The sequence below is a fragment of the Aricia agestis genome, chromosome Z (assembly GCF_905147365.1).
Source record: "Aricia agestis chromosome Z, ilAriAges1.1, whole genome shotgun sequence".
Lineage (NCBI taxonomy): Eukaryota > Metazoa > Arthropoda > Insecta > Lepidoptera > Lycaenidae > Aricia > Aricia agestis.
The window spans coordinates 24707999-24720615 of record NC_056428.1 but is presented as its reverse complement, the minus strand read 5'-3'; the positions used below and the strand labels follow the sequence as shown (position 1 = coordinate 24720615).

The 12617-nt window shown below is 35.1% G+C and overlaps 1 protein-coding gene across 1 annotated transcript in view; it reads left to right on the top strand.

The window, feature by feature from the left end:
• LOC121739422 overlaps positions 1-11074 on the top strand; it is a 93985-nt gene extending 82911 nt beyond the window's left edge. The window contains exons 6-9 of the mRNA XM_042131890.1: positions 321-482; positions 2144-2299; positions 6778-6880; positions 9679-11074. Coding sequence (XP_041987824.1) covers positions 321-482; positions 2144-2299; positions 6778-6880; positions 9679-9768 — 511 coding nt within the window. The 3' untranslated portion in view covers positions 9769-11074. The remainder of the gene's footprint in view (positions 1-320; positions 483-2143; positions 2300-6777; positions 6881-9678) is intronic.
• Positions 11075-12617: the final 1543 nt, after the last annotated feature.

Genomic DNA, 12617 nt, shown 5'->3' with positions numbered 1-12617 from the left:
GCGATTCGATAAAGAAAATGTCTTGGTCAAAGGGCAAGGTAACACTACAGATATACTATAGTGTCGACAGTACGCATGAGGTACATTAAGTGTTTGCACGAAGAGAAAACGCTTTTAAGTAGCATTATTGTAATCTTAAATAGTGATAACTTGATAAGCTATAATAAAATGACAATTATAGTATTAGATATATTCTAAATAACCTTAGAATTCAGATTACATGCTTATATAATTTAATAATTGTAATACTATGTGCTTATGATACCCTTACTTGTTTTATTTAATAACAATATTATGTGCTAATGATTCTCCTATTGTAGTCCTCAAGACAAAAGTGTTGGGACAGACAAGCCTCCACATTTCCATGTCTTGGAGACACCAACTGCGGATCCGGCCGAGTCTCTCTTCGGTGTGGCCCTCCTAGCGGCTGTAGGGGCTTCATTGGCTATGGCCCTCATCGCGTTCGGCATTGGATGGTATACGTACGTATCTTCAGATTTTTTTAAATATATAGTTGTATCTCTCTAATATTATATGAAATTCTCGTGTCACAATGTTAGATAGCGTACTCCTCCGAAACGGCTTTACTGATTTTAACCAAATTTTATATGCATATTCAGTGGGTAATTATCTAAGGAATCGGTTACTCGGTACTTTTTATGTTGATAAGTGCATTTGTTGAATAAATAATAGTAAATTATTACAACTCGAGACCGACGGCGACCACTGTTTATGCGACGGGATAGCGATGGACGTTGCCATGGTGACATACTTATTTAGTCACTTCAATAAAATAATACGGCCTAAATACTTTATATGGCAAAGAAACGTTTGCCGGGACAGCTAGTAGTCTACATAATCGTAGGATATAATATTATGATTGGATCGACTTGCTATTTTTTATTCATTACTCTCATTAAAGTTGTAAAAAATATAATAATGTAAAGTGGAATAGGTAAGTATATTTAAACTTCTGTGAAACATGAATTTTAACCAACAAGATACAGATTACAGAGCATATTTTAATACCATAAACTCATTATTTAAACACTTGGTGATTGCTTAAATAACTTATTCATCGATTTATTTATAATGTAAAGAAAAACTTGCCTATAAATTGTTCAAACTTAGCATTTACAAAATTAACAACTTTAACTGTTAAAGTAGATAAGGCAAGAGAGCAAGTAAAGTTGGCGAAACTTTTATTATATTCTCTGAAAGCCTTAGGCAGGTAACTTTTACACAAACAATATAAACTTGCTATCCCGACGTACGTTGTTGTGTTGTGTGAATATTACACTGAAATGATTAACTTTTAATGATTATCGCTCACATACTTTCCTCTCAATTTTACCAAAAATTCTTACCTTAATCAGAACTGATACGATCAGTTTAAGAGACTAATTAAATAGATAATTATTTTGTCTAGTACCTCTAAATATTTTAGCAAAACGTTTAGTTTAAGATCCATATCCATTTTGCAATGATTGCAATAATTTCATCAACTGAAGTTGCGTCAATTGATTCGACTGCTTGCTTGGTCTTTTTGCATGGCTCCATTAAAAATAACTTGAAATAACATTTTATCAAAGTTGCAAGAGCTGTAACAAACATGTCTGAGTAATTACAAACATATTTATACGTACTATATTAAAACAAAGTTAGCAGACACTTTGCAGCTGTTGTTGTATAATAGCGTCGTCTGTTTAAAAGTAGCTGGGTTATTGTTGACTCTCAACTTCGACCTAGGCTATTCAAGAAGGTGAATTTTTTTCCCTCGTTGGGATCCGAATTTTTTCCCAGTCTATGCAAGAAGGTGAAGGCAGCTGCTGTCGTAAATTTTTATAAACGCCATGGACTAGACTTATTGGTGTATGTTTTTAGACAAAATATATTTAAAACACATTTTATCAATGTCAAATAATAAATTAAACAAAGAAACAGTGATAACCGATAACAAACTAAAGACTTAAAAAAATACAATCTAAAATATACAAATAAATACAAACTTAAAGTTATTATATTATAATTTGTCTATAAAAAAACAACTCTAATAAAAAAGACACTTGCTAAGCCCATGTTCCCAGGCTATTCCAAGAAGGACATTAAAATCCTTATCATCATCTAAAATATTAATTCCCAGGCTATCGAAGAAGGCGAAGGCGGCGGCCGACGTGGACTATCCGGCGTACGGCGTGACCGGGCCCACTATCGACGCGACCGGCGACCGCAAGCTCGCCCACTCCGCACACATGTACCACTACCAGCACCAGAAACAACAGATCATCGCTATGGAACGGTGTGTACTTACTGCACTCACACACTTCTGATGATTAAATTTAATTATGAGAAAATTTTGTCATAATGTATTTAGCATTGTGACAGAAAGTGTAAAAGTGTATTTAACATTTTCTTCTTTTACAACAGACAGACAGACATAAGTACAGACAAAAATTGTAAAAAATGTTGTTTTGGTGTATGTAGCGTATATAGATTCATATTCATGTAGTAAAAAACGGTTCTTTCAATATTACAAACAGACGCTCCAATTTTATTAATATGTAATGTTTGTGTTTTTTCGTCATACCATAAAATACATTTCTTTAGAAACTTTAGATGGATGTGCCCATTTTCTACTTTAGTGGGTTTAAAATGGTTATTTTCGTTAAGGAACATCTTGACATTAAACAAATATGTAAATTCTCTTTTTTAGTTACACTTAACATTGTCATAAGTATACATATTCTAGTATAAAATTTGTATGCATGCTGACATCAAAAGTTAGTTTTTATTTGGAAAATAATGGTCCGTCCGACGCACCTTACTTATTTATACCCCTTCCCTTCCCATCCCTACCCTCCCCTATTACCCTATTCCCTGTTAAAAGGTCGGCAACGCACCTGCAGCTCTTCTGATGCTGCGAGTGTCCATGGGCGACGGAAGTTGCTTTCCATCAGGTGACCCGTTTGCTCGTTTGCCCCCTTCTTTCATAAAAAAAACTATAAATGTTGTTGAGATTCCTGGAAGAAAAGCCAGGAATCGCAAAAGGGTACATAGCGGGCGAGCCAAGCTAAGCACGATACCAAAATTAAATGGGACCGTATAGCTGTAGAGCTCCATTGGAGGTGCCATCAATCACATTAAAAAAGCTTGCAGGCGAACTATATTATTATGTTAAAATAATAATGAATTAATATTTATTATCAACAAAAACTGAAACGACACCATACCAATCGACCCATTGTGACCCTAAAAACGTTTACAATATATAACTCGGCAACAATCGATCTCAATCGATGTCGATGCCTCGGTTGCTACCGTGAAATTTGACGTTTGTAAACGATCTGAAAGTCGATTCTCAGACAATTTTGTTTGTCGCGAGCACCTAAGATTTCGATATAAGATGGCGAATGTTTCGATGCTGATTAGTTCCAAATTGAGCCACAGCCCGATCGTGCGCTAGCATAGCTGTCAGGAATAGCAAAATCCATTGAGGTTGATTAGTTTCAAACCGATCCGCAGCACGATCGTGCGCTATTTTAGGTGTCAGCATGTCTAAAGTCTCAAAAACCGTTGAAATCGAAAATCGAAATCGATATCAGTTTCGGGAGTAAGGCCCCAGGTTATCTTTTTCCTTGAAACGCCTCCGTGGTCTAGTGGTTAAGAGCGTGGCTCTCGACTGGGAGTTCCTGTCGAATCCCGCATTGGAAACCTGTTATTTCCAAGTTTGGTTAGGACAATGCAGGCTGATCACCTGATTATCTGACAAGTAAGATGATCCATGCATCGGATGGGTATGTAAAAATTCGGTCCTGCGCCTGATCTCTCACCAGTCATGTCAGTCTTCCGTCCCACAGGGTTATGAGAGTGAAGGAATAGAGAGTATTCTTGTGTACTGCGCACACACTTGAGAAGTGAGTACTAAATTACTCCTGCGTGCCTGGCGTTTCAATGAAACTGGCCACCGTCACCGAAATCGGTTTGGGGAGTATTAATTTATTTTTTTAAAAGACAATTTTTCCACTTTTTACCAAAAAAGTGACCCCGCGGCCCCATGCGAGTTTCTTACGCCGGTTCTTCTCGCCGGGTTAGTTCCCGAACCGGTGGTAGGCAACATGTAGTTCAACGTTCTGAAAACATTTGATTCAAATTTATTCAGAAATAAAACAATTTTTATTTATTTTATTTATTTATTTATTAAATCATTTTCCTTGCGTATCTGAAAACTCACATGACAAACAAAGACAGGGATCTTGTATAGTTAAAAATTATTTATTTATCTAAGTTCGCAACCGCAAGGGGTTTATTTACTGCTTGAAACTCAACACTTAACAGGATTCTCATTCAATTACCATTTCTAGATCGTCTTATTCAAGTTTCATTGATACAGCTGAAATAGGTCATGCGAAAAGGCTAAACCTAGATTTACTATCTAGTACTAGACCATTAACTGATTGCAGTATTGTGATGAACTTATCGTATAATTGTGGTTATATAAAGGATGTTAGGCATTTTGTGTGTATGTTTTATGTATTATTAATGTTTAATGTATGTTTGAAATGACAATTATTTTTCATTTTCAAATATTTAACAGGAGCAGCAGCACATGGCCGCCACATATTATATTATACCTTTATTACCATAGATTAAGAGCCCCCGCAGACTGCAGACTTTCTATCGGGCGATAGTTTCGTCGGGTTGGGCTGTTTGCGCGCACACTACACCATATAAACAGTTGAGTTGGTGGTGAGTGCGCAGTTTCTGCCGAGTCGGCCGACCAAACAATAATAGGCGTCGTGTGCGCGCGTGGAAGAACGTCGTACTGATTAAGCATCGGCCGACAGTTGCCGATGGTTAAGTTTGAAGACAATCGTATAGCCCATCAAACTTAATTATCGGCCGACTCAGTGTCGTTGTAATACGCGCACTTCCATACAGCTTTATATGGATCAATAGTCAAACCAAACTATCGGCGAATATTTAAAACCAATGAATCACTCAAAAACTGAAAAATTACTGAATGAAATGTAAAAACCAATGTAAAAGCTAAGCCAACATAAAAAGGCAAAGGGGTAGCCCAAAAATGAATCAATCAATAGAGCCAACAGCTCGAGTGTAAAAAGCCCGAGGCAGCGAAATATTCTCCAAACCAAATTCAGTTGCGAGTTAACCGCGGATTTTAAACGCTTGAAATGATTTAAAATATTACAATTTTGACCAACGAAATACCATACAATGGAAGAGTAGCTAAGTCAAAAAATGGTTTTCACAAGACAGTAAGTTACTTTAGTGTCTTGTGAAAACCATTTTTTGACTTAGCTACTAGAGCCATATACAGAATGTAACAAAACAAAGTGATAATACTTTAGGGTATCTGTGTATTTGTCCCATATTGTGTAGTGTTCACTGTAAAAGTAGCAACACGGAAAGAGCAATTTTTTTTGAGAATTGTATGGGCAAGCGCCCCAGCGCTGCGTTGTGAATTTGCCCATACAAAAATAAAAATAAAAGTTACTCTAGAAAGAGTAACAGCGAAGAATCGCTGTTTCTTTCACAGTGAAATCTTTACAAGGCACTCATACACCCTAAAGTATTATGAAGTTATGTTTTGTTACATCATCTATTATAAACGGTCAAATGAAAAAGAGTTATCAGTGTATTCGATATTTTGATGCTCCAAACCAAATTCTGTTGTGAGTAAGCCGCGGTTTTCAAACTTTTGGAATGATAAATGTTATGACTTTCGCTATTAATGGGTTTGAGATTCCGTGGACACTGCGAATGTATTTAGATTTTGACAACGAAAGTTTTTGTTTACTACATTGTGTATTTTGCGTTTATGTAATGGTTGATTCAGACCGCAACGCGACGCGTAGATGCATTTTTAAGTGTATATAGATTTGACATATTCGCAAGACGTTTGCTGCACTCAGAGACAAATATTAATTACTTAAACATAATTTAATAAAGTGTTTGATATATGTATGTTATGTCGAAATCTTCAAAATTTATTACAGTTATAAGTAATTAAATAATATCCGTCTCTGAGTGTGACAATAAATGTCACACTCAAAGACGAATATTAATTACTTATTTGTAATTAAGTTAGTGTCAAGGACATTAGGACTACTACCTATATTTTGTAAAAGATATTGACTTTAACATATTTTTTTTAACTCTTGTCTCTGGGACTCAGGCCTCAGCTGATCTCAGACTGGCCGTGTAAGCATTGTTTAATAGTATCTTAGATTCAATAAAAAAAACTATAATCCATTTTCAATTTGTCAACTGACTTCAACCATAAATAAAAGAGTATAATTCGTATGTATAGGCTTGTCACTCAAAAATCTGTCATTTCTCATGTGTGTGTGTTGTAATGTGTGTTATGTTTTATTTGTTAAAAAAAATTATGATAAAAGCATAATTTTAAAATAATATTAGTTCGATGCACTCCTTCACCATATAAACTATAACTGTGCAAAATTTCATGCACCTACGTTTCCCCATTTTTCGTAAAAAGGGTTACAAAGTTTTTCGTTCGCGTATTATTATTATGATATAATGACATAACTCCCATACATTATCTGTCAAACTCTTTATGAAATTGAAGTTTAATCATCATTAAATGGATCTTAGTGCGGCCGTTAATCTTAACGCGCCGAAATGAGAGCATCTAAAAGATTCTATTTGAAACGTGTGTACAGATACCTATCGGGTAGACTGTACTAGTTGCTTATATATTTTATACTGTGCTAGTTACTTATATATTTTATGCAGGTCCGGCATGGATCAGCGCAACGGCTCTGTATCCGACCCTGAGTCTGAGGAAGAGAATGAGGAGGGCGACTACACCGTGTACGAGTGCCCTGGATTCGCCACTGTAAGTAGATTGCACAGACTATTATGATATACTACGTATGTAGATTGTATCACCACCTCATCACCTTGATGAGTGGCAGTCTTCCACCGTGCGTTTTTCGCGGAACTTTCTGCCGCGCACTGTAAAACTCTGGAACGAACTGTCACCAGCAGTATTTCCGGACCGATACGACCTTGCAAACCTTCAAGAAGAGAGTGTATTCCCTCTTTAAAGGCCTGCAACGCCTTTACAGCTCTTCTGATGTTGCGAGTGTCCATGGGCGACGGAAGTTGCTTTCTATCAGGTGACCGGTTTGCTCGTTTGCCCACATATTTCATTAAAAAAAGTCTCTTTTTAAAATCTGAATGCACGGCAGTGCGCATGCCAAGTCCCAGCAACAGTATCATTAACATGATGTTATTTTTGTTGAAAAATTAAAATTTGGAAAAATGGAAGGTTACTATTTACCTATTTTACGTAATACATACGTAATACTCCATCAAATTGGTTTCGACATAATAGTATTAAAAGTATCACTAAAAGTAATAAAGCAGGTAGTAATCGCTCGATTGACAGTAAAATTACATACAGATGGACTAGGCAACATTAAAATAATCTTTTGTTATTTTCAAACAATTTTGAAAGAGTTTTATAAAACTGCCATAAAAGATAGCGTTTATTACGAAATACTTAAAGGGCCGGCAATGCACTTTCAACTCTTCTGATGTTGCCAGTGTTTATGGCGACGGGTAGTCGCTTTCCATCAGGTGATCGGTTTGCTTGTCTGCTCCCAATAATAAAAAATAACGAATTACCCCAATAGTATTATGTATTATAATAATAAAAAGCTATAAATGTTCCGCGACACCGTTTCTAAAGGTCCACAATTAATATTATGCATAATTCATTCGCGGCACTTTCGGTGCATAATTTATGCATTAGTGTCATTTCACTAAAGCCCTGAATATCCAATATTTGATAGCGATATGTTCTCAAAGATTCACTTTCATTAGAAGCAAAATTAAATTGAAAAAAATTGACAGAAGAACCACGCACAGCGAGTGCGCTGTTTCTAAAAGGCAATGAATAAATTAATATGCATATTTATTAGTGACCCTTTTGTTGCAAAATAAAGCGCGATAGTGTCATTTTGTACTTAAAGCTTTGAATATTCAATATCCAATTGCGGGATAGTCTAAAGCTCCAAGAGATATTCGATCGCTTCTCCGAATGTTCATGAATTGCCTCGGAGCTATTTTTAAATGAAAATTTCCACGCTGAAATTTTAAAGTATTTGGCGCCTGATTTGCACTTTGCATGATAAAAAGGTGATTATTAAACGATTAAATTGAATATTTCGAATGGGTAAAAGTGGGTAAGGTACGATAGGTAAAATACGATTAAGAGTATAATATAATATGGACTTTAAGTCAATATCTTCTTTTAATTGAAGTTAACAAATCATTTATTCCCTATGAGTGCAGCGTGTACGATACGAACAAACTTTTGCTAAGGGGTAAAATAGGTAAATAAAATTATATTAACATGCCGTAACATTTTGGTTTTTAGCGTATGATAAGAAATCTTAATTTTATATTTTACTTATTCTTTCTACATAGGTATATATTAAGATTTGCTCATATTATGCAATAACGTACATATAGGTTTTATTATTATCCGCCATTATTCCAGTCTACCCAAAAGTTTTTACTTTCAGCAATATGAAAATGTAATGTCTTTATAAACTTATCGTAGTTCAGCCCACATGGATAGAGCCGCATTGCGTCTTTGATAATACATTATACACAGCTCGAATAGAGTTAAGTCAACATTAATTTTAATACAAGTATATAATCATATGATCTATAATTATCATAGGACTAGATGACCCGGTTAAATTTGTACCACTTTCCTCTTAATGGTCAGGGTTACCTAGAACAGATCAAGCTAATTTTTTGTGAGTAGCTTTATTTTGACAAGACACATTTTTTTCTGCGAAATATCTCGAAAGTGGTAGCTAACAGAGAATACTGGTGCGGAACCCTTCCTGGGCGAGTCCAACTCGCACTTGGCCGATTTTTTTTTTAGATGTACTTATATTTTTTTAATATAAGCAAAAAAATTATTTATCAACAAAAATTACATCAGATAATTTAAAAAAAAAACCTAAATATTGTAAAAAAATAATACATAGTATTTTTTCTTTTTGCAATTTAAGTCATCGTTAAAAATGTAAATGTATGTCGCAAAACGCAAATGCTATTCACAAAACTCGATGAAACTATAATGTAGCCACCAGAAACTATTTATTTTGTAAGAAAGGCGGGCTTCTTGTGTCATATCGTTTTACACAAAGGAAACAGTTACGCTTAAGTAAGCGTTAAGTTAATAAGAGCACTTGTGTGGTAGTCCACGCGAGTGCTCTTATTAACATAAGTTTATGGAAGACTGTGTGTTGCCCGCATCTACGTCGCGCAAGAATTCGTGAACAACTCGAGAACCGTACATATTTTCGCCGCAATAAAACAATCTAGATGACTTTCCCAGGGCCCCAAAAATTCTGCATACCAAATTTCATTTAAATAGGTTTCTTAAGAAAAGATAAAGACATACTGTCACAATTAGTAATATTAAAAAAGCATCGTCGAAATTACTTGGATAAATTATTATTTCTTTACTTGAACTACTTTTCGTAGTATTTAACCTTCGATCGCTAATATTTAACCGACTTGTATGTATCGTGTTCGATATTTTTTAATTAACATAAATTTCAGATAAATATTAGGTAAGATTAAAATTACGAACATTTTCTATTTCAGACCGGGGACATGGAGGTGAAGAACCCTCTTTTCCAGGACGAGACCACCCCTGCCACCCCCGGCAAGGCGGAGAAGCCCCAAAAGGAATAATTACTACCCCTTCGCCGCAGCGGCGACTTCTACGCGTACAGAAACATCCTCTCCCCAATGTACCTCGTACGCAACTTCGGCACACCCAACTTCTTCCTGATGCTCATGACTAGATACCGACGCTCTTAAAGACCCCTGGATTCGACCGCCTCCTAGACTACAGGTTCTTAAAATAGGTGTTGCTCTTAGACTCAACTGCCTCCTAAACTATAATACCGACGTTCTTAAAATAAGAGGCTCTTAGACTTAAAAACGTTGACGTTTTTAATCTGGCTCCTAGACTCATGTGCCTCCTAGACTACAGATACCGATGATCTTAATCAGGGTCGCTTGAACTGACTCTAGCGACGCTGATGAAGATTATCGGATCAAGAAGTCAGATACCTATAGTCACATGAGCAGTCAATGCTCTATGTTTAGTTACAGTGCTAAACTCAGTCTTAATACTATGTTTAGTTTACCTACTGCTGAATTCTGCTGCAACAGTATGCATAGAAATTAAACTAGCTCAATTTTACGACTCTCTTTCATTTAATGATTACTTACTATAAATTTAATAAAGACCTGCATTAGCTATCAAACTGTTAAATCAAAGTTAAGTAGTCTCTGAGTGCGGTCGTTATCTATACCTTTAAAGCCTTTGGAGCTCTTAGTCACGCCACTTCAACAAACGTTGATCAAAAAAAATCCGCGTATATTAGATTGCTCTACGCTTGAAGCCACGCTTAAATAATTTGATCGGCTTTTAAAGTTGTCGACCTTCAGGTCTTGTGCATATGGAAAAACTATTCATGGTGTTGAAGTTTATAGTTGGGTATTTGACCAAATTATTTCAGCGTGTGTGACGGGCATTACTATGTGTCAAATTTAACTTAATCATGCCAATATCGGTGCTGTATGCGGCAAATCGCGAAAGACTGTTGCGACTTTGACCTCTTTAAATTAAAAAGAAATAGTGAAGTACACTCTAAAAGTGAAAATATAATTGAGAATTCGGACTCTAATAAAAAAAGATCGGCACGTATAAGCACGAAAACGATTTCGATTGAACGGATATGAATTATACTTAACTAGCGTAAAAGTGTATAACAGATCATATTTTATTACTTTTATTAGTAATGAAAAATGTGTAATGTGTGTAAATTTTACATTTTATTTTGTCATACCTACGGCCTATTTTTCTGAGTTTCGAGTTGTATGCATCTCTCAGTACGTACAACCATGAACACTGACATATTTCACCTGTTGGTGGTAATTTTACCGCCTCTTTTTGGAAAACGTCCTTTTGGTCGAGTCGAGTCATATTTTCATAGTCATAAAATACGTATGCGGTATCCCGCTGCGCACCCTCACGATGTTATATGTCAGTGTTGTTGGTCGGGCTTATGCACTATGGAAGATACAGGAAACCCTAGTTATATAATTGTACCAATTACATGTCTAAACGATCATGTCAATTGTTTACAATTTTATTCAGTCCTCTCTAAATGTTTTACCATATTATTATATTATTATACATAATATTATACTATTCATATTATATATTTATCGTGATTTCCATGATCCTAAAAATGTCTTAAGTGATATGTAAAACTTTAAAAAGAGTCTATTAAATGAAAAAAATATTTATAAGAATTATCGTAGTATGCATTTTTCTCTAAATATTGTGTATACGCTATAATCCCTCTGAAGTATTTAAATATATGCGCGGGAATAAAAAAATTTAAAAAAATAATAATTATAATGTTATGTTTATGTTATGTTAAACGAGCTATATAAATTGTGTTTATATTACACGTGAATGTACCTATGTTATTCTAGTCATTAATTAGGTAATAATAAGAGGCGAAAAATTTATTTTCAGTTTTACAATGGTAACTGTATGAATTTTCATATTGCGACATTTTAGCGGACCCTCGAACATAATATCAAAATCAAAACCTAAAGCTATTTTGATAAAAAATCTCGTAAAAACTATTATTGTATCAACTTTCGCCCTAACAATATACAACTAAGGTACTGACAATTTTTGAGATACACTTTACACTATATTCTTGCTACGATAAATCTAATTATTTAAGATCATTAACAAAGTAACATATCTCCGATATCGCTACGAGATCGGCCCTGTCATTTGTTCTACAGTCGCAGTATAGAAGATATTCGATTTATTTATTTAATTTGAAACATAAAACGGAAAGCTTCAAGCCTCTTATTCTGTATGAAGCTCGATTTACAATAGCAACAACTGCCAGACTCGTTTTGAGACTAGACTCTGCGCGAACGGGCTACTGACGACGAATTACAGTATAAAAGTCAAACAGACGCCTAATTTATATCACAGTATTCGATCACGGCTTGGCACAAATGTTGGCCATACTTGATCGTGTATAGGAGCCGACAGCTTTAGTAGCCCGTTTGCGCCAATATTTACAGTAATTATTATAGTTATAGGAAGCTTGTCACTATTTACAAAGTGTTAGGTGTAGGCTTTCTTCGACACTAAAGATATATATTAAATGTTACATATCTCAATATATATTGTTATTGATTATATTTATTGTTTATCGGTGTATTCTGTCAGGTGTTTCCGAACAGCTGTTATAACTTTAAATTTGATTTTTGACCAATTATGCACAAATTCTTAAAATTTGTGTTATAGCTATTTAGGTCTCATATAATATTGCGTTTTATTTTTTGCACTTAACAAATATGAACCTAAGAGTTTAGATAGAGGTTTGTCAAACATTGAGTGTGGCCAGTACGTCCATGTGTAGCTACGCCATAAATGCTCAAATCATATGCCACAGCAACTTGTGTTACAAAGTGTCAGACTATGTAATTATTCT